This window comes from Exophiala oligosperma, assembly GCF_000835515.1.
Source record: "Exophiala oligosperma strain CBS 72588 unplaced genomic scaffold supercont1.5, whole genome shotgun sequence".
Lineage (NCBI taxonomy): Eukaryota > Fungi > Ascomycota > Eurotiomycetes > Chaetothyriales > Herpotrichiellaceae > Exophiala > Exophiala oligosperma.
In genome coordinates this window covers 1,756,576-1,777,936 of record NW_015622822.1, presented here as the reverse complement: position 1 = coordinate 1,777,936, position 21,361 = coordinate 1,756,576, and the positions used below count along the sequence as shown (strand labels likewise).

The 21,361-nt window shown below is 50.8% G+C and overlaps 9 protein-coding genes across 9 annotated transcripts; 4 read left to right on the top strand and 5 right to left on the bottom strand.

The window, feature by feature from the left end:
* Window positions 1-1,260: 1,260 nt before the first annotated feature.
* On the bottom strand, window positions 1,261-3,184 carry PV06_05971 (uncharacterized protein). The gene is made up of 2 exons (XM_016407028.1): window positions 2,903-3,184; window positions 1,261-2,850 (listed from the first exon to the last, which is right to left on the bottom strand). Exons 1-2 carry the CDS (start codon window positions 2,998-3,000, stop codon window positions 1,533-1,535), a joined length of 1,416 nt encoding a protein of 471 aa, XP_016262632.1. The 5' UTR covers window positions 3,001-3,184; the 3' UTR covers window positions 1,261-1,532.
* Window positions 3,185-3,374: 190 nt separating this feature from the next.
* On the bottom strand, window positions 3,375-5,412 carry PV06_05970 (uncharacterized protein). The gene is made up of 6 exons (XM_016407027.1): window positions 5,125-5,412; window positions 4,990-5,071; window positions 4,592-4,934; window positions 4,142-4,544; window positions 3,872-4,090; window positions 3,375-3,758 (listed from the first exon to the last, which is right to left on the bottom strand). Exons 1-6 carry the CDS (start codon window positions 5,338-5,340, stop codon window positions 3,546-3,548), a joined length of 1,476 nt encoding a protein of 491 aa, XP_016262631.1. The 5' UTR covers window positions 5,341-5,412; the 3' UTR covers window positions 3,375-3,545.
* Window positions 5,413-6,163: 751 nt separating this feature from the next.
* PV06_05969 (uncharacterized protein) lies at window positions 6,164-8,501 on the top strand. The gene is made up of 4 exons (XM_016407026.1): window positions 6,164-6,446; window positions 6,496-6,539; window positions 6,623-7,918; window positions 7,965-8,501. The coding sequence occupies exons 1-4, from the start codon at window positions 6,244-6,246 to the stop codon at window positions 8,474-8,476; spliced, it is 2,055 nt and encodes a 684-aa protein (XP_016262630.1). The 5' UTR covers window positions 6,164-6,243; the 3' UTR covers window positions 8,477-8,501.
* On the bottom strand, window positions 8,494-9,592 carry PV06_05968 (uncharacterized protein). Its single transcript, XM_016407025.1, has one exon. The coding sequence runs from the start codon at window positions 9,489-9,491 to the stop codon at window positions 8,556-8,558; it is 936 nt and encodes a 311-aa protein (XP_016262629.1). The 5' UTR covers window positions 9,492-9,592; the 3' UTR covers window positions 8,494-8,555.
* Window positions 9,593-9,781: 189 nt separating this feature from the next.
* Window positions 9,782-13,935, top strand: PV06_05967 (uncharacterized protein). The gene has a single exon (XM_016407024.1). It carries the CDS (start codon window positions 9,993-9,995, stop codon window positions 13,854-13,856), a length of 3,864 nt encoding a protein of 1,287 aa, XP_016262628.1. The 5' UTR covers window positions 9,782-9,992; the 3' UTR covers window positions 13,857-13,935.
* On the bottom strand, window positions 13,824-14,990 carry PV06_05966 (uncharacterized protein). Its single transcript, XM_016407023.1, has one exon. It carries the CDS (start codon window positions 14,292-14,294, stop codon window positions 13,968-13,970), a length of 327 nt encoding a protein of 108 aa, XP_016262627.1. The 5' UTR covers window positions 14,295-14,990; the 3' UTR covers window positions 13,824-13,967.
* Window positions 14,991-15,253: 263 nt separating this feature from the next.
* On the top strand, window positions 15,254-15,888 carry PV06_05965 (uncharacterized protein; the record flags this gene model as incomplete). Its single annotated transcript, XM_016407022.1, has 2 exons — window positions 15,254-15,276; window positions 15,328-15,888. Exons 1-2 carry the CDS (start codon window positions 15,274-15,276, stop codon window positions 15,886-15,888), a joined length of 564 nt encoding a protein of 187 aa, XP_016262626.1. The 5' UTR covers window positions 15,254-15,273.
* A 14-nt stretch (window positions 15,889-15,902) lies between these two features.
* Window positions 15,903-16,259, top strand: PV06_05964 (uncharacterized protein; the record flags this gene model as incomplete). The annotated part of the gene is made up of 1 exon (XM_016407021.1): window positions 15,903-16,259. One exon carries the CDS (start codon window positions 15,903-15,905, stop codon window positions 16,257-16,259), a length of 357 nt encoding a protein of 118 aa, XP_016262625.1.
* Window positions 16,260-17,023: 764 nt separating this feature from the next.
* PV06_05963 (uncharacterized protein) lies at window positions 17,024-17,999 on the bottom strand (the record flags this gene model as incomplete). Its single annotated transcript, XM_016407020.1, has 2 exons — window positions 17,024-17,434; window positions 17,532-17,999. 2 exons carry the CDS (start codon window positions 17,997-17,999, stop codon window positions 17,024-17,026), a joined length of 879 nt encoding a protein of 292 aa, XP_016262624.1.
* Window positions 18,000-21,361: the final 3,362 nt, after the last annotated feature.

The window sequence follows — 21,361 nt, the reverse complement described above, 5'->3', positions numbered from 1 at the left end:
TATGTGCCGAGAGTGACACCTGCAGCAATGATTGCGCCAGCGTACCAGCTTTCGTTGAAGAGGCCAGTAATCACCGATCGTTCTTTCGGGTATGCCAACTCGGCGATGAGTTGTGAAGCTCCACTGATGGCAAATACAATACCCATGCCGAGTATGATCCTCGCAACAAGAAACATGGCAACTTGGGATGATGTCAGTTAGATGGCATCAAGGAGCTTCAATGTCAAAGCAAGATACATACAGTCCACGGCGGCAGTTTGCAATATAACCCCGACAGTGATGATTGCAGAACCGGTTGTCACACAAGCTTTTCGACCGAAGCGATCGTTCACATATGGCACGAAGGGAACAGCGACCGCTGCACCGATGGAAAACGCTGCCGTCATGACACCCAGAAGGGCACCATTGGGACTATTGAAGTCTTTTTTGAGGGATTGTATCAGCACTGTCCGCGACCGATGTTCATAAAGGAGGTAAGATATATAGACTCACAGTCTTCCCAAGGTTGCACGGCCTGAAGACCATTGAGAACACTTCCATCGTAACCCGAAGTCATCTCGACACCAAGGGCGGCGGGTACAAGGCACAGATAAAGCCGTCGTAGGTTCTTCTTCTGGTACCATGGCGTCTTATCCTGCGCAAGTAAATGTTCGATCCCGGAGACCTTTGCGACCTCATTGGCCGAGACATCGTGGCCTGCTATCGCTCTAGACATTGTCGATGGAGGTCGTGAATGAGAAGTATACCATGTAAGGTTGCGATGAGGAAGTTCACACTTCGCATAATGGCGACAGGGTATCGCCTTTAACTATCTGGATGCGTTACTCCGTACGGAGTAGTCATGATGAACGTGAGCATTGATCGACACATCTGCCGAGGCCCCTAGACAGTGATCGAATGGTCTTGTTAGGACAAAATGCTTCATTTTAGGCAGGTCAGAGGCTGTTAGGTGAATTTTCATAGCCTAATTCCACAAATGGCATTTTGCCTTTGCGAAACAAGACAAGTATAGTGGTAGAGAGAAAGGAGAGGAAACGGACAAACACCCGACTCCGACATAGCAATTGCCAATGCCAATGCCAATACGGCGGGTTTGGCTGGTCTTGCAGATGAAGCGAGCGGCCATTCCCCGCGTCAACCCCGTGGCAGCCAAGGCGGTGGAATGCTTTTGGGGCCTTGGTAGTTGGGTATAATTGGTGGTGAGATCGATCTTACTGTATTCTGTACGTACTTTGTATATCGAGAAACTGAATTTAGCCGGATATGCATGGTACCATACCGAGTATTGAAAAGAAACAAAGTCGAAAGGGCTAGTACGAGTAAGGGTTGACTGTGGTTCTTTGGCATGCCTGCCGTGTACCTCCTATTGATGATCCAGATCCGTATATTCGGGACGGTGTTCGGAATGGGGCACAGTGATCGTCTTGTATTGTTTTGACCATGGGTCACTCCACGAGATGGATGGTCCGATGATGATTACAGAGTATGTCCTCCGTATTGCGCCAATATGATACACACAGTACCTCACTCTACTACGACTTTGAGGCTATCGAAGCATAATCGGACATGATCTTGTTCAATCCCTGTCGTTGGACACAATTTTCAAAGCTGAAACTCTTGGCCAACTCCTCCAGCTCGGCTTCATTTTTGCCCCGGAACAACTCTGCGAATTCCTCACAGAAGGTTTCGGCGAGGAAGGTCTGCAGAACCGCGCGTTCGATGTGTCGCGCCGTGTTCCACGTCGAAGGGTACACGTTCTTGGCCGTCGGAGAGACCTCGTCGACCCACTTGATCAGAGGGTTCATGACATCCTCGACCTCCTTGGAAGGGTACTTGCCCCAGGCGTCGAGTTGGAGACGTTTCTTCTTCTCGAGGATGGGCTCGACGAGCTTATTCCACGCCGAGTCGGGCGAGGTGTACACCATGCCCTGTAGGCCGACGTCCTTGAACAGCCAGATCGACCAAGGGATCTGAAAGCGGTCGTAGATGCGCAACTGCTCGCCCAGCAACTCGTACCGGTCCTGGTTAATGGCTTCGGCGTTCTCGTCCCACTTTGGATTCGCATACACGGGGCCGAACTCGCCGTTCCAGATGGCGGTTTTGTTCGCCCGTTGGAATTCGGATTTCCGGAGGAATTGCGCTTCAAGTTTCTCTTTCTGCTCGGCTGTGCCCTTGTACGGGCGACCCGTCGGGAAACCCATCATGCTATAGTCGTGCAGGGAGTAGACGGTGTTGGGAAGCACGGTGTCGAAACCTTTCCATTCGGCGGCGAAGGTATTGCCATCTAGCCAGAGGATGTGGTCTGGGTCGACTGCGCGAATTGCTTTCTCTAGACGGTTGTAGAACGCGGGCAGTCGGACGTGTTGAGGGTCGCATGGTTCGTTGATGGGGTTGTATCCGGCGATCCAGGGATTGCCTTTATACCGCTGAGCGAATTTCTCCCAGAGCCACACCGTCCGGTCTTGGTGGTCTTTGTAGTCCCAGAAGGCGGCGTAGGCGGTCGTGTTGTCGGCGTGCCAGCCGGGACTTTGGCCGCCGGGGACAGTGTGCATGTCGAGGATGGTGTAGATTCCCTCTTTGGCGCAGAGGTTTATCACGCGGTCTAGGTGCTTGAACCCGCTTTCCTTGAGCACCCGGGGGTTCATGTCGTCTTCGAAATGTCGATAGTTGAAAGGAATTCGGATGCAGTTCAGACCCAGTGACTTGAAGAACTTCGCGTCGGCCTCGGTGAAGAAGTAGTATAGCCATCGATCAAAGAAATAGTCGTAGTTCTTCTGGCCCATGACCTTAAGCATAGCAGCACGGATGCTGGACTCGTGGCCCGGGTAGCCTGTGATGAAGTTCTCCATACTGCAATGGTGAGTCAGTGCGTTGAAGAGCATAAGGGATGGTCAGAATGTACTTGAGCCATCCTCCTATTGCGGCGCCCCGTAGTATGACCGGTGTGCCATTACTATCGACCACCTGTGTCTCTTTAACCTTTAGAATACCGGACGACATTATGCTTGGTTGAGTGAGATCGATTTCAGCCTGGTGTCTGGTGCACAGCGGGTTGGGTACAAGCACAAGTATGAGGACTACTTATTCATCGTCACAATATCCACGACACTGTCGATATAGCCATAGAAAGCTAAGTCTATTGGACTGGCGAATTTAGCCTGAAAAGCCCAAGCTATGTCGATTGAACGCGGGGAGAAAACACATCGGGCTCAAGGCCGGTTCAGCCGGGACACTGGATGGAGATGGCTTCTTCCTGTTAGTTTTGGTGCATTTTGGCATGCTGCCGGCAACAACGTCAGGATGTCTCAGTAGACAGATAGAAGTCATACCATGGCCATACGAAAGCCTATGTCGAGAAAAACATGTCAATCTGTGGTTGCTGAACAAAATCTTGGACCGACCATGAAAGTTGCAGTCTGACTCCATCTGGTCCGCCGTTCTAAAATACGGCGAAATATCAATGGTTCATTTCGCATTTTGGCATCCTACCTCTTCCACCCAAAGGTCGCTCTGCTTCTGACCATCTTTTTCATCTACATGCCCTCCTACAAATGATATTTGAAGTCAAGCTCTCTGTCTCCTGTCTTGTATCTGCGAGTATCCTCGATTTCGCCCCTCGAAATCTTCTCCTTCCTAGTGTTCCACCATTTAATGTACAACATTTTGACCACGATCAAAAGTTGTGACACGCACAGTGCTCCCAGGGAGAAACTGTGGCCTAGCTTGTATGGAGACTTCCTGTATATTTGACCAGCCACCTGTTTCAGCATGCGTCAGCACGAGTACAGAAAGGCAGTACCATACATTGAAAACAGCTTGATGTCTCTTGCGATAGATATTCGACTCCCTATTGTGAGATGATATTACTTACAATTCCTGCTGTATTGGCAATGGTTTGTTGGAATCCAATCGTAGTGGCTCTTCTATAATGCGGCGCCACATTGACATTGATCCAGGTTACGTTTAACCCTGGACCATTGTAAACAGCGACGGCACAGAGGAAGGTTGCGAAATATCGAACGCCATCTGTTGACACGGTAAGGAGGATGATGTACCCGACAATCCCGAAAACATTCGCGAAAAGAATAAACTAGCGGCAACTGATCAGTATATGTTAGCAGCTGTAGCGTTGTCCACTCACGGGAGACCGCAGGCTGAGCCTGTCTGAGATGATCGCGGCGGCAATGAAAGCAGCAGCACCGAACAAATATACCGGGACTGTCAGGTAGTTACTCTGCAAAGTATCATACCCGGCTCCCTTCAGAATGGCGGGTAGGAATGTGGAGAATCCGTACAACAGGATATCCTGGCAGAACTGAATGGCTCCGCTGAGATACAATTTGGGATCTTTGAAGGCGATGCGAACCTCCTGCCAGTCAAGCTCTTCACTACCCATGTATTGAGCCCGCTGTTGATTACGGATTCTCATCATCTCTTTCTGTTCAGCATTCAAGAACCAGGCCTCAGCCGGATTGCTTGGCAAGCCAAACCAGACAACGACTGCGATTACCATGCTGAAGACGCCTTCGATAATGTATACCCAGCTATGAAGGGTTAGCATGAACAGGATTTCAATCGAGCTTGAACTTACCGCCATCCCGCATAATTGGCAACCCCGTCCATTTGCAAAAGACCATATGCAGCTAAACCACCAAAAGCTCCAGCTAGTGCGGTGCAACTGAAGAGATATGCGACTCTCTTAGCTTGCTCCTCTCTTCGGTACACCATTGTAAGATACAAGGTAAGACTGGGAAAGAGGCCGGCTTCACAAGCACCGAGAATTAAGCGACTGGTATATAAACCACCAACGTTGTGAATGAAGCCTGAGAATATAGTTGTCAAGGACCAAACGACGCAGAGGCTTGTCAATAGGAGACGTGGGGTCAACTTTTTGAGGAGGATCGCAAATGGCGTTTCGAATGTCACATAAGTTGCTACGGCAAGGTCAGCCTTGAAGATACGTGGGTTTCTTTCTTGACTTTTACTCACCGTAAAAGATGGAGACAGCAGTGGAAAATTGTTGGTCTGTCGCACCAATATCCTCTGGCATTCCAGCAACTTTCACGTTTCCCTGTGCCGAGATTAGCATGCAGATAGATGTGCCTGCTGCCGATGATGACGTACGATGTTTGATCGGTCAAGGAAGCAAGACAGATACACCAGCATGATGACAGGCGTGAAGAAGAGGTCCAACTTCGCCAGCAGGATCTTCTCCTTGTGCGGATCGATCTCTGGTTCCATGCTGGCAACTTCATGAAGGCCATCCTTCTCAGCATTACCTGCATTGATGGTGTTGACATCCTTCTCGTCCATTGATTGCTGATTTGCAACCTCTGCCATAATGTGCTATGATGTTGTTGAACGATATATTGAATGGATGACTTCCAGTGCGTACAGTCGATCTTTGTGGGGTGGTGAGAGGCATCTCGCCCATTATGTCCATCTTTATATCTACGGTGGATAGCCGTATCACCATATGGTCTGATTGTGCCACTATTTGGGCTGTTCCATAAACACGATAGTCGTCGGCTGCTGGAGCCCGAGATAGACAAGGGTCTTTTGATAAGAACGTTCCAATATGCAGTAATGATTGTGGTGCTGCCCAATCGGGGGCGTCAGCGTCACGTGCTGATCTGCTCCCGGCGCAGATCAGCGTGACGCACATTGTTGCCGAGGCCAAAAACTATCCATGTAGTCGACTCTACATCAGCCAACAACAGCGGACTAGTCTCGACAAAGGGTTCCCTCTCCGAACACTAGGCTGGTTCTACAAGAAACTGTTTCGCGTTGAGCAGATCTCGCGATACTACCCCGAGACACACCACGGTGCGTGCCACGTTACCGGCTCGAGGGACCCGGGGTCGAATTCTCGGGCAACACTCCAGCTCTTCGCTGCCAGCGTGCGTCGGCGCATTGTTAGCGGAGGGTCAATCCCATTATACCAATAGGTGCTTTTCTCATTGCCTAGATCCGGCATCTTGATCCAGGCGGTCGAGCAGGTACTTCAGCTTTGACAAGGTCCTCATCTTATCAGGCTAATCCCGGCACCCTGTTCCAGCGCTACTGCATAGCCTCGTATCTTGAAAGCAACATGCCGAAAATCTGCCTTGGTCAGATGCACACAAAGACTCCAAACCTGTCCACTAATATAGGGGTCTGGTAATCTCTGACAAGTCTCAGTACTGCTATCTCCACATCTTCACTGATCCACGCACCAGAGGATCCTGATGAACCTTTGCAAAGATGCAGTCAACCCGCGCCTCAGGAAGTAGAGATAGGCGACCGTCCTATGATACCCCCAAACGGTCGGCATTGGCTTGTAACCGTTGTCGTGGTCGAAAGACCAAGTGTAAAGGAACTCCGCCTCTGCAATGCCCGGCTTGCGAAGAAGCAGGAGTTGAGTGTATTTATACCGAGACAGAAAGACGAGTCCCCGTACTAGAAAGGTAATACAGATGTATCCTTGTTGTTGGATCTACAGTCTGACAAGTATAGCGTTCTTCTCGACCTTCAAGCCCGCGCAAGAGCTGCAGATCACAGTAAGTTCTTCCAGGAAAATTTCTATCCTCTTTCGAGAGCCCTCATGACGGAGATTCACAAGTCCAATCACTGAATTCATCAGTCCTAGGAGCAAGACAAAGCAACGACACCTCACCTCTGAGCACCGAAGAGCCTATGCACAAAGAGGACGATGATTGGTGGTACAAAGGGATGGATACCTTGCTCCTCAGTCGCTCTGGCGAGCATCACTATGTCGGAACCGCATCGTCGACCTATCTTGCGCAAAAGCTGAACCCAACCGCGGACACAAATTTGGCATGGGATGTGCATCCAATGTACAAAGATCCATCATCGCTGCAGAGGCCCTCTGCTCCCATCATGCCACAATTGCCTCCTTATGAGTTTGCAAGAAGACTGTATGGCGCACAATATATCTACATTGGGACAATCTTTTCTTTCCTGCAGCCAGACACTTTTGAAAAGCGATTGCAACAAGCCTATGGGCATCCTCCAAATCTGGGCAACAGGGAAGAATGTCTTGCCTACTGTCAAATCCTGCTGATCTTTGCATATGGCCAAATGTATTCCGTCAATCAGTGGTCAGGTAATGATGGACCACCAGGCTTCACATATTTCAAGCATGCGTTATGGCTTCTTCCCGATATTCACCAGGAAGGCTCAATCTTGTTTGTGGAAGTATTAAGTCTCATTGCTCCATATATGCAGAACTTGAATCGGAAAGACGCCGCTTTTCTATACATCGGTCTGGCTTTGAGAATGGCCATATCCCTCGGACTTCATCAAGAGATAGACGACCCAACCATGGATATGGTGGAACAAGAACATCGACGAAGAGTATGGTGGTCTGTGTACAGTATGGACCGAATCATTTCGGTCAAGTCTGGCAATCCTATATCAATTCACGATGAGGACATTGATGTTGCCTGGCCAAGCCCGATACCGGGCATTGATGCAAATTTATCACCACCCAGAGTGTTGGCACACTATACGCAGCTCTCTCGGATCCTAGGCAGGATTGGTGAGGGAATATATCGCAAGAAACACAAGACCGGGACCAATCTCTTGACATCTGTGCAGAGCATCATGCATGATCTGTCTGAATGGTTGAGTCATGTTCCACAAGAGCTGAGAATCAATTTCTCGGCCTTGGACCGACCCCTTTCACGTGAAGGCATATCAACCTTTCTTCACTACTATCAATGTATCAACATGACGACCAGGCCAACGCTCCTCTATGTCTGCCAGAAAAGATTAGATGCTCTTGCTACTGGCCTGGCTCCCTTGAACTGGAAAGAAGGTCTCTCGCCCAATGTGATCACTATCATTGAGACTGCGGTCAGGGCTGCTCGTGCGAGCACGATGATCATGAGTGCAGCTGCGAGCCAAAATCTATTTGGTAAGACGCTTCGCACCTTGTCAAACACTGTACTAATCTACCACAGCAACGTATGGTTTCATGGACGGCGAACATGCCTTTTCGGCTTCGCTTACTCTCGTCATGGTCAACGTTGCATTTCCCTACAATGAGAAAGACGCCACTGCTATGGAGACTGCGCTTTCAGTTCTTCGAGGAATGGCGGCGAAAGGAAACGAGTACATCGAGGCAAGATTGACTCTTTTGATGAACCTCCGTGCAAGTATCGGACCTCGTCTGCCGACCCGCAATCCCGCCATGCCAGCGAACGTTGCCATGTCACAATTTCAGGAGTCAGTTCCTTACACCTCTGTAACCGTTCCAATGGCGATTCCGATACAACCGCAAGATAATATTTTGCAATTTGATAGTAGTTTCCAACCTTTACAGGACGTGTCTTTCGATTTCGACACAGAGGAAGACCCAAAGTTCTGGGAAGAATTGACTGGTAATTTCGATATCGATATGAACATGGATACTGGCTGGATAGAAAATGCTCTGCGAAACGAAACGTATCATCACAATCATCCTGGTTCATAGCCAGCTCATAATTGTGTGGAAGAATCATTATTCATTACAGTCTATGTCTTCATCAAGTCATTGGAAATGTTTGAAAATCCTAGTGCTGAGCATCTGGGATTATATCCCAATCTCTGATGTCTAGCACAAGCATATATCCGGGAGCATGTCCGATCACGGTACCCTCGAGACCAGCCCTTCGTACAGCTTCCTGAGGAGTCACGCCACAACCCCAGAAAACAGGCACGCACTCTTCTTCGCCAATGCCGTGGCGTTCCAGCGGTATTCCATCTTCCGCAACCGGTGGCTCTCCAAAGTCGGGCTTGCTGATGTCTGCAATCCCTAGCTTGTCCACGGCATCCCAGCCCCAGGCAATTGGCTCGCCATGCGTATCAACGTATGGACGAGTGACGTCGCGGATGGTCTCGATATCCTTCATTCGATATGGCCTCATAGATACAACATACGTAGAGTTCTGGAAAGCACCTGCGGGACACAGTGGAATGTTCGTCCGGTACATGGGCACATTTCTCCCATGCGCCATATGGGCTGGCGTGAGTCCTGCCTTATCAAGGGCAGACTCAAAACTGTAGGAGCATCCAATAAGGAATCCAACATGGTCTTCAGTCCACTCTTCCTCGACATTAAGACAATGGGACTTTGTCAAGATGCCGTCTTGGTATACCATATATCTTGGGAAATCATGGCGGAGGTCAACATCCTTGGCGATTCGCTCGCCTTCCAAACCGTTGATCCAAGATCGCAGCTCGTCCCACTTCCCGGTAGCTTTGGATTCTGCCAGCAGAGGACAAGGTACAGGATTCCTTCGACACAGGATCCTGAAATCCGTTGCGTACTTCGAGGGAAGCACAATGAGGTTTGCCTGGACGTAGCTAGGTGCAGCTCCGGACGTCTGTTTGGTGTATGTGCCTGACCTTGCGGCGAGGCGAACAATTTCTCCCGTTTCTTCGACTGCTGAGTTGGTTGTTTTCACGTTGACCACATCGACTGGCTCGTTCAATGCGATGGGTGCCATGCTGAATGGAAGACTGCAGCTTTCCTGGCAAAGTGTGTTTTCTGTACAATCCGGACTAGATGGCCCAGATTGCAAGGTCACAGGTCTATTGTCAAATCGACGAGATATATGGAGATGCTCGAACCCAAAGCAACCCATCGCTGTTCTCCGACTTGTGATGCACCAGGGAAAGTGTGGAGATGTTCCCGATAGCCGGGGGTGTGTGAAAGACGCTAGGGAACCCCATCCCGATCAGGGGACAAAGGCGTCGGGCCCCACATCCCTAGCCTCATGTCCTGTCCATTCAACGACACAAATGGGATTCTGTCGATCGGATTACAGCAGGGCGTTGACTGAATGTGCCCAAGCAGAGCAAAGGCAAACACGATCCATACAGGCCTTGAGAATGGTTCGTGATGCCGGCGTTCTCTCCACTCGATGTCCTCTGGACGAGGCCTATATGTTCTGTTACGCCTCCCATCAGGACCATGAATTCAAAACAGCAACATCCCATTCCCTCCCATGACCATGGCACAGACGTCCAAAATCAGAATATCTATCGACCGAGGCGGCACCTTTACTGATGTGCATGCCTCAGTTCCTGGGAAACCAGATATCATTTTGAAACTATTGTCAGTTGATCCTTCGAATTATCAGGATGCACCCACGGAAGGGATTCGACGAATTTTGGAGCTGGCAACGGGAGAATCATTCCCAAGAGGCAAGCCGCTTAATATGGCCCATATCGACAGACTTAGAATGGGTACGACAGTAGCAACCAATGCCTTGTTGGAGAGAAAAGGCTCAAAATCCGCTTTGGTAACAACAAAAGGCTTCAAAGATTTGCTACAGATTGGCAATCAATCAAGACCGAAGATTTTCGATCTGTCAGCCCGCAAGCCAGAAGTTCTCTATGAGAAGGTCATCGAGCTCAACGAACGAATCGTTCCGTGCCCTCAGCAGAGCGAAAGCCACAGGTATCCGGAATGTCGGTTAGTGGAGGGTACGACAGGTGAAAAGTTCCGCATACTCAAAGAGCTCGACATGGGAGAGGTCTCAAACAAGCTACAAATGCTCTGGCAAGAAGGATATAGGTCGATTGCTGTTGCATTGCTACACTCCTACGCATACCCTGACCACGAACTAAGAGTAGGCCAACTTGCGCTCGCGATGGGCTTCTCAGTCGCTTTGTCATCGGCATTACAGCCTATGATCAAAGTCGTCCCTCGAGGCATGTCGGCTTCCGCCGACGCCTATTTGACACCGGTTATCAAAAGCTACATCGACTCGATCGAGTCAAACTTCGAAGGTGGTCTTGATAGCTCTCATGGTTGCCGCTTTGAATTTATGCAATCTGATGGAGGACTGGTTGATTTCCGAAGTTTCAGTGGTCTCAAAGCCATACTTTCAGGTCCAGCGGCAGGAGTTGTGGGCTTTGCTGCCACAAGTTGGGACGAACATGAGCATGTGCCTGTCATTGGTTTTGACATGGGAGGTACCTCAACAGATGTGTGTCGATTCGACGGCAACTTTGAGCACGTATTCGGCGCAACCATTGCTGGTGTTTCTATACAATCACCACAACTCGATATAAACACCGTCGCCGCAGGCGGAGGATCCATACTCTCGTGGAGAAATGGCCTCTTCTTGGTCGGCCCAGAATCAGCCTCTGCTCATCCAGGTCCTGCTTGTTACCGCAAAGGAGGGCCTCTTACAGTCACTGACGCAAATCTGTTCCTAGGTAGACTATTGCCAGAGTATTTCCCCAAGATATTTGGACCCAATGAGGATCTCCCTCTGGACCAGGACATCACTGCGCAAAAGTTCCGAGAGCTTACGGAGTCGATCAATAAGGAGCAAATTGAGAAGGGTCGAGCTCGGTTCACTCCCGAAGAAGTTGCCCTAGGGTTTTTGAAGGTCGCAGACGAGTCCATGGCCCGACCAGTCCGCAACTTGACTGAAGCCCGTGGATTTGAGACATCATCCCATCACCTCGCCTCGTTCGGAGGGGCTGGTGGACAACATGCGTGCTCTGTCGCCGCGACCCTTGGTATCTCACGCATCATCATACACAAATACTCATCTGTTCTCTCGGCTTATGGCTTGGCGTTGGCAGATGTGGTCAAGGAAGCTCAAGAGCCAGTATCCGCCCAGTATCTCACATCTCAATCGCAACTCCGCAAGAAGTTCGAAGGCATTATCACGCGATCATCTTCGGACTTAATGTCCCAGGGCTTCCAGCTGGATCGAATTCGACATCAACTCTACCTCAACATGCGGTACGAAGGGTCTGACACGAATCTGATGATCCTCAAACCGGAAAACAGTTGGGACTTTGCGACAGAGTTCCGTGAAAGACATCGCAGAGAGTTCGGGTTTGCTTTTGAGAAACCTCTGCTTGTCGATGACGTCCGAGTTCGATCGATCGCGTCGTCCAACAATCACGCAGAGCAGAGCCCTGCCACTCAGCTAAAAGCTCAGGCCGTCAAAGACATGCAACAACCACCCCAAGAGACGACAAAGGTATACTTTGACACCATCGGACATGTTGACACTCCAGTCCACTTACTGAAGAGCATCGACAAATATACCCGCATTCAAGGGCCGGCCATCATCATCGACGAAACGCAAACAATCGTAGTCGCACCCGACGCCGTGGCAAACGTTCTCGAGACATGCATAGTCCTCGACTTGAAGGACGAAAAGACATCACGGCGAACTGCCTCCGACACTTCATCATCACCCGAACAAATCGCCATCGATCCAGTACGACTGTCAATTTTTGGCCACCGATTCATGTCCATTGCCGAACAAATGGGCCGCACGCTCCAGAAGACGTCGGTGTCGACCAACATCAAAGAACGTCTGGATTTCTCGTGTGCGCTCTTCTCGCCCGACGGCGGCCTCGTCGCCAACGCGCCGCACGTGCCCGTCCACCTGGGGTCCATGCAGTTCGCCGTGCGGTACCAGCACAACAGGTGGCTCGGCCGGCTGAAGGACGGCGACGTCCTCGTCTCCAACCACCCCAGCTGCGGCGGCACCCACCTCCCGGACATCACGGTGATCACGCCCGTCTTCGACCGGCCGGGAGGGTCCGAGATTGTGTTTTACGTCGCGTCGCGCGGCCACCACGCAGACATCGGCGGCCTCCTCCCGGGCTCGATGCCGCCCAAGTCGACGGAACTCTGGCAGGAAGGCGCGGCCATCGAGTCGGACAAGATCGTGAGGGACGGCGTCTTCGACGAGGCCAGGATGACGGAACTCCTGCTGCGCGAACCGGCCAGGTTCGAGGGTTGCTCGGGCACGCGCTGCCTCGCCGACAACCTGTCGGACCTCAAGGCCCAGATCGCCGCCAACACGCGCGGGATCCAGCTCATCCAGAACCTGATCGGGGAGTACGGCCTGTCGTGCGTCCAGGCCTACATGTACGCCATCCAGAGCACGGCCGAGGTGGCGGTGCGCAACCTCCTCCGCGACCTGCACCGTAGGTTCGGCGGTCGCCCGCTCGAGGCGGTCGACTACATGGACGACGGCACGCCGATCAGGCTCAGCATTGTGATTGACGAGACCTCCGGGTCGGCCACGTTCGACTTTGCGGGTACGGGGCCTGAGGTTTACGGCAACACAAACGCCCCCGTCGCCATCACGCACTCGGCAATCATCTATTGTCTACGGTGCATGATCGACTCAGACATCCCACTCAATCAAGGCTGTCTGGCGCCCATCAGCATCAAAATCCCGCCGAGGTCGCTACTGTCGCCGTCGCGCACCGCGGCCGTAGTGGGTGGCAACGTGCTCACGTCGCAGCGCATCACCGACGTCGTGCTCCGGGCGTTCCGAGCGTGCGCCGCGTCCCAGGGAGACACGAACAACCTGACCTTTGGCACGGGTGGCAAGTCCGAGGAGGACGGTTCGCACGTCGACGGGTTCGGGTACTACGAGACCATTGCGGGAGGCAGCGGGGCGGGACCGACCTGGACCGGCCAGAGCGGAGTGCACACGCACATGACAAACACGTGCATCACGGACCCGGAGATCCTGGAGAAGAGGTACCCTTGCGTGTTGCGCCAATTTACACTGCGTGAGGGGTCGGGCGGCGTGGGTGCACGACCCGGTGGGGACGGCGTGGTGAGGGAGATTGAGTTTCTCGACCCCGTGCAGTGCTCGATCTTGAGCGAGAGGAGGGTACACCGACCGTACGGGATGGAAGGGGGAGGCAAGGGTCAGGAAGGATTGAACCTGTGGGTCACAAAGGATGAAGAGACGGGTGAAGAGCGGAGAGTCAATCTCGGTGGGAAGAATACAGTCAAGGTGAAGAGAGGTGACAGGATCTTGGTCATGACGCCTGGTGGTGGTGCTTGGGGAGCGGAGGAAGAAATAGAATAGATACGATGACGTTGAGAGAGCCCATGATGAGATTGTGTAGTCTGTGAAATGTTCACGTTCGTTCTCTCTTCATCTATCAACATGCGGTCTTGCTTGGTCTGCTTCTTGTATTTACTTCGAGTCCACAATAGGTCCAGAAAGGATAATTGGTTGTACGTTTGAGAAGTTGGGAATATCTCCGAAGATGGCGGCCGCATCGTCACCCGAGCCCATGGCGGTTTGTACATCTTCTGGCTTGTCCCAGATCAAGGTACCCGAGGTGGAATATTTGGGTTTTGCTCCGTCGGGACCAGGCTTGTACTCAGTCACATTGTACCCCTTCAGACCGTACTTGGACCATTTCTCCACGACGAGAGGCATGTGCGTCTTGACGTAGTAGTCCAGATCGAATTTGGCGCCCTCATCGTTGGGGTAGAGTACTTGGACGTGGAAAGTCATAGTTGATTAATGAGTTTGAGTGTAATGGTTGGGTATCAGGTCAGGTAGAGATCGGGGGATTCTTCTGGTGGTTTCGTAAAGTATGGAGTGAGAGAGATTCACTGCTGTGTGTTCGAGAAGTGCTGATAGTAAAGTAAGAGTAGATCTGGAGGGGGAGAAGGGGACTGATATAGAATGTGGTCGAACCCAAGTTCTCTTAAATAACTCGTTGGCAAGTGCCTTCGTATGGTGCCAGACGGAAATGAGGGGCTCTTTGCGATTTTGTTTACCTGGGACCGAGGGATCGACCCGCGGAATATACCTTTGAAGTTTTATGCAGTTTATGAGCTCCTCTACTCGTACGTATCATTTCCGGCAGACGACTAGCTCTTTTGCTTACTGCGGGGAACGTCTCTCTGCAGTAGGTGTCGTATCAGACAGAAGCTGGGCTGCACTTATGAGGTGCTTGACGAGTCAATCCCCTTGACCCGTTGGTTTATCTGTCGGGCGCATTTGGGCTGCGCGCAATAGAGGGGCGAGTGGAGGGGTCGATGTTGTTGTTCGAACGCTTACTAAAAAGAGTGGTAAGCTTGGAACAGGGCTTTCACCTTTTGAACGAATCGGCCTTCTTTCAGAAGACTCCGCATGTCATCCGGGGCCGTATAAGGGCAAGTGTCGGAGCAATGGAGATGAAAAGGACTCCCCAGATGAAAGGAGGACAGTGAAATCCGTACAGAGGACATGATGATGCGTGCTGCAGTTGCCGACTTACCTAGGTACCTCGTAGCTAGAAGCTAGACCTGATAAGGAAAGCGTTTCGGCTGCGGAGACACACTACTCCGTAACGACCGCAGAAACATTTTTCCCTTATCGATAAGAAACAACAGAAGATGCACACGGAACTTTTGGTTGTAGATTTGGGAACTTACGCACCATTACCTTCCAGTGCCGCAACAAGCCTTCCAAGTTGGTGATAGCTAGGGCGGGCTCTTGACACACGATGGTATGACATCTAACAATTCCAGAATGACTAATACATCTAACATCTTTCAAGGCACCTCCGACACGGACAGCAAAACCTCTCAAGTCAATCCTCAAAAAGACGACTCCCTCCACGATTAGCAAACAAGAATCTTTGTTCCCTGCTTCGAAGAAGGATAAACGCAGAATAAAACACGAACAATTAATCAACAAAGTCACCAAGTCCGCTGCGAAGACGCCCCGACGGCGACGACCGAACAAGAAGTTGATCACTACACTCGACGCCTTAGCGGATGCTTTACCTACCGATGATTTCGAGACTGGGACAACGGTCTCAGCAGGGGAGAAGCTTGAGGATCAGGTCAATGTAATCAAACGGAAGAGCATGAAATCTCGTCCAGGGGCTATGAAGAGAAGAGAAAAGCTTGACAAAGGCGAGAGAGATCGCTTTGCAAAGAACATGGCGCAGCTTGCGGCTTCTCGGTCAGCAAGTGATCCAGAGAAAGAAATTGCAGATGTGAACACTGTTTCGCAAGCGAGTGTACCCTCGACGAGCGATAGGTGGGCTGCACTTCGAGGATTTATTTCTCAAACTCTGGAGACCAAGCCCGAGTTGAGTAATCTGAAGAGCTGAATGAAGTTCAGCAAATGGTTACTCGGATGGATCAGTTGTATGACACTCAGTACAGATCCGTAAGTCTCACTTATGGCAAATGGCTACTCTCGAACTTCAGTAAGCCCCTCAAACTACGTTTCGACGTTATCCACGACCTAGTTCCGGACGAATTGCAGATGAATGCAGTGCGAGCGGCCTTCTATAGCAACCGCAGGAGGATCTTTCTGCTTGAACAGCCACCGCCACCGATCAACAAAGACAATCTGTTCTCGGAGTTGCTTCATATCATCGCAATTTTCACAAATGGTCGCCTCCATCAAGTGCAATTAGGAGCTCTCACACTTGATGCATACTTGCTGCATGCGTCAGAAAGGATCAGCAACGATTAAGACCAAGACGTACAATAGCCACCCACTCTGTCTAATCCAGGGTACGAAAACCGAGGCTCAAGAGCAGAAAGTCTTGCTTGCCACGCCCAAAGACAAACCACACTGGCCCTCGATCGTCACTACTAGAAAGTACTGGCTCGCCTTCCTCACTGGCCTTGGGCTTTTGTTGAACTTCCTGTTCAATGTGTGAGTACTGACGCATGCAGATGCGATTGGCAATATCAAGCTGCGCTACTTCATTGCATCCAAATAGCGGCTTTGATAGGACAAGATCGGGTATGGAAGCAATTTTGGTGAATAATGAAGAGAGAGTACTCTCCCCAGTCAGTCCGCATTGCATCTTCGTACAGAATCTACAGTGTAACCATCCTCTGTTGGAGTTGGTACTCACGTCTTCTATATGAGGTATCATACATTCAAAATTGTTATCAAATCAATAGTAAAGAGGGAGAGAACAACGACAGCAAGAGGTTCGATGTTGGATGCTAAGAAGAATTCAGGGGGATTAATCCTTGCAAGTAGAGCAAGTCTTTGTGCTATTTTCATGGACCTTTACTGTCCAACGCTATGATCAAGAATGGTATCCATCTCTCTCTATCTCTCTGTCCAGAGACCAGTGTGATCTGCCATGACCATTCCAACAGAAGTCAGTACCGAAGTACAGACCGTAAGACCTGTATTTTCTTTCAACCTGAATATGGATCTATGCCTGTGTCTCTGCTGTTCTTTTGATGTTTGAGCAGCTCTCCGTGGTGTAATTCAACCTAATACATGGGCGGAATAGGAGGAGGCTTCCACATGAAAGGTTCAGTTGCCTTTGCACTTGTATTTGCACTTGCATTTGCATTTCGGTTGTCGTTTTTGTTGTTGTTGTTGTTTTCGTCAACAACGTTTGGGAAGTCCGGGGTGTCGATCGAAGCAAAGTCCGGGTGCTCCTCCTCCGAGAGCAGCATCTCGTCGATGGCCTTGAGCAAGGTCGGAACGTTTCTAACTTCCTGCCACAACTTCCTGGCCTCCTCCTTTGCTCGGCTGTGTAGGTAATCCCACGCGAGTTGTCTGACGTCGACACGAGAGTCGGGGAGGGCGGAGAGGCAATGGTGGAGGTTCTGTTCGTCTTGACGGATTTGATCTTGGAGTTCGGCCAAGCAGCCTTGGTCGATGATATGGCCTGCGATCTGTAATTCGTTTGTTGTCGGTGTTACTTCGTAATCTATCACACACCGGCAGAGGGGGGAAAGAATCAGGGCAGGGAGTCAAAAAATACAAACTCACTTGCTTGTTGTTGGCATAACCGACCAAAATCTTGTTGAACATATAGTTCCTCATGGGTATGGCGTGCTTTTGAAACTCGGGGAGTTGGGAGATGGCCAGCATGTTTCTTTCCGTCCTCTCCTTGGGACCCTCGTGGGCACGACGGATCTCCAGGATCTTTCGTTGATGACGGATCTCCTCTTGCTTCATCAGGGTGTGGAAGCTGGATGTCTGCTTGCCGACTCGTGATGGTGGTCGACGAGCGGTCAAGGTCGTCATCGGGGGGGCCCGAGGAGGAGCCTTGGAGGTCGAGGTCGACATCAGCTGTGGTGGAAGAGGAAGAGGAACAGGCACCGAGGACAAGGAAGAGGACTCCGGCCGCTTCAGTCCGTTGGGGACCATGTGCTCGTCGTTGGTGTTGTTGTTGTTGTACATAATGTCCATGAGGTTACGCAAAACCGGGTCGGTTTCTCCAGATGAGAGAGCCATGTGTTTTCGAGGTCGAGTTCGATGGTCTCGAGAAAGTGATTCAACAGGCAAACGTTCTCAACCGTCCTGCCACAATACCCCACTATCTTGCTATTTTTGCAAAGTGGTGAGTGTGAGCGTGAGCAACAATAGACATGTGTGTGTGTGTGTGTGTGTGTGTGTGTAGGATTAGAAACGCCGAGCCGTGAGAAGGAGTGAATATATTGATCGATTCTTGTCGTTTGAACCATTGTGATTCTTCTTGGGGAGCAGCTCACTCGTCGCCTGGACGATGAAGTTGTCAATTAAAAAGGGACGTTACTGTTCCTGTCCTGGTCTGCTGGAAACTCATGAGCTTGCCGTTGGCAAGACTTCAATTTCGGTCTTTGTCAAAACCGTCATTATATAACTATATGGTGAGTACCACATTTCTTGAGGCCTGGAGGATTCCTTGGGAAACGCTCCTTGCTGGTCTATCACAGTCATGGTGTGAGATCTGGGGATGCAAATGTCGATCTTCAAGCTTTGTTTTGTTTCTTGTTCATTTATCAACACTTACCGAATTGCCTTGATGGAAGTGGCACAGGACGATTGGTTCTCTCACACAAAAGAGTGAATCATTGTGATTGAGGTACTCCGTAGAAACAACTCGTTATCGGGAGTCATTCTTTCAACCACTTCCATCATATCTTGTTTGAATTGAGACAGCAAGACAAAATCATCAGGATTCACATAATGGAGGAGAGGGACAGGATACGCACGTAGTCCAGGAAAAGATATCAAAGTGGTCCAGAATAATCCCCCATCATTTCTACCCCTGATTTCATTGTCAGTTTGTGGAGTTTCACGGCACAGACCAAAAATACCGTCAGGCCGAGGCACATCACCGACGCCGATTTCTGGATTACTGATTGATCATACTCTGTAGGTTTACCATTCTATTGCCTGCAGTGCCGGTCACACCGAGATGCAAGATGATTAGATGAGACACTGAGATGATGTGCTGATGATAATGGTGCCAATTGCCATCTTGACTTTTGACAATACTACGAGTACAACTCCACTTCCAACGGCCGTATTTCAACTAGAAGATTGATATCTCAGGCTTCGTTCAGCCCATTCTCCAGCTGAATCGACCAAACCATCATCAATCACAATTAAACCACCTCAATACGTCTATCTTCCAGCAAGCCAGATCAAGAAACAAAAATGTCATACAACACATCCAACAAACCCGTCATGGCCGTCGTCGGCGCCGGCCCAGGCATAGGAGAAGCAGTGGCCCGCCGCTTCGTCGCAGAAGGCTACGTCGCCGCCCTCCTCGCGCGGACCGAAGACAAGCTCCAAACCATGGTCTCGGACATTGCAAAAGCCCACGGGCCCGACACGTCACGGTACTACATCACCGACCTACGGCAGGAGCAGTCGGTCCTCGCGAGCTTCTCCCGGATCCGCGCCGAACTAGGGCGCGTGGACGTGTTGGTGTACAACGCCGGGGCGAGGCGCGTCAACGGCCGCTCCGTGCTCGACACGACCAGCGAGGAGTTTGAAAACTTCACCAAGATCAACCTCTTCGGTGCGTTCTGGTCCACCAAGTGCGTCCTGCCGGACATGCTGGCCTCGGGAAGGGGGACCGTCATCTACACCGGCGCCACGGGCGGGTTGAGGGGGAACCCCGGGCTGAGCAGTTTCTCGCCCGGCAAGTTCGGCCTGCGCAGTCTCTCCCAGGTCGTCGCGAGGGAGTACCAAGAGAGAGGGATCCACGCGGCCCACATCATCGTCGACACCCCCGTCGATGGGAAGTTGATCGGTGGCGTGTCGAGAAGGAAGTGGGCGAGGGAAGGGGAGACGGAAAAGTTGGACGACGTCGATGCGCACCTGTCCAGACCGGATGATCTCGCGCAGATTTATTGGTTTCTACACACTCAGCCAAGAAGTGCGTGGACTCAGGAACTGGACGTGAGGGCTCAAAAGGTTAGTTTGTTTTCAAAAATGTAGGAGATATATATATATGTCACAATGAGATCTGGGATTACAAGAAAAAAAAAGAACGGAGAATGCTATGGATCCATATTTTCATCCCAATTGAATATTTTGGATGTTTGATATACAACGCAACCACTTGCAACTTTCACAGCTTCCAAGTACCAAGAGTCTGACTCTCTTCCTTTTTCGCCTGTTCGACCAAAAGACGCCTCAACACCTTTCCGGCTGCACTTTTCGGAATCACATCAATAAACTTGATGCCACCTCGGAGTCGCTTGTAAGGCGCCACTCGCCGATCGAGCCAGTCACTGATCTCCCTCGCTAGCTTTTCGTCGTCGCCCTTGAAGCCCTGCGCTGGGACAATGTACGCTCTGGGTAATTCCGTCGCTTTGGCAGGGCTAGAAACTCCCACGACAGCAACGTCGTTCACCGCAGGATGCGCGAGCAGGATCCCTTCGAGCTGGGCAGGTGCAACTTGGAAACCGTTGTACTTGATGAGTTCTTTGACTCGGTCGGTGATGTAGATGTTGTGGTTCTTGTCCACGTATCCGATGTCCCCCGTTCGATACCAGCCGTCGGCATCCACCGCCTCCGCTGTCGCCTGGGGGTTTTGAAAGTATCCTTTGAATATGTTGGGGCCTTTGATCCATATCTCACCTTCTTCCCCGATGGGAACTTCGGTGCCGGCGTTGTTCACAAGTTTCATTGACATTGAAGGGGCGAGGGTACCGGCTGATCCGATCGTTTTGTTCCAATCATTCCATGGCTGTTGTGGATGTGTGTCAGTGAAAGGGCCTCCACCCGCGTAATTCAAGGGACGACAATAGTACATACCTGACCTGCAATTCCCGGTGAAGCTTCCGACATTCCGTAGCCTTGTTTGATGGGAACCTTGAGCCTCTTGTGGATCATTCCGACCAAGTCGTCGGTCAATGGGGCGGCAGACGAGTGCAACATTCTCAACGAGCTCAAGTCGTACTTATCTACGACAGGATGTTTGGCGAGCAGGAGAACCACGGGTGGAACGACGTATACTATGGTGATTTTACTCTCTTGGATGACCTGGCACAGACAATCCAGATCAAACTTTTGCATGATGTGCATTGTGAGTCCGCGGTATACGGGAGCCAATACTGATACGGCGATGCCTGTAGATGATGAGCGAGGTTAGTTTGGTCATTGGGAAAGTATTTGGCAATGACAGAACTCGCCGTAGATGTGGTACATAGGTAGGAAACCCAAATATTGGTCTCGCTGCCAATTGACATTTCCAAGATCTGGTATCGTTACTTGTAGGACGTTGGCAACGATGTTTTTGTGGGAGAGCATGACTCCTTTGGGCAAACCTGTGGTTCCTGAACTGTAGACGAGGAAGGAGAGGTCGTTCTCAGGATCAA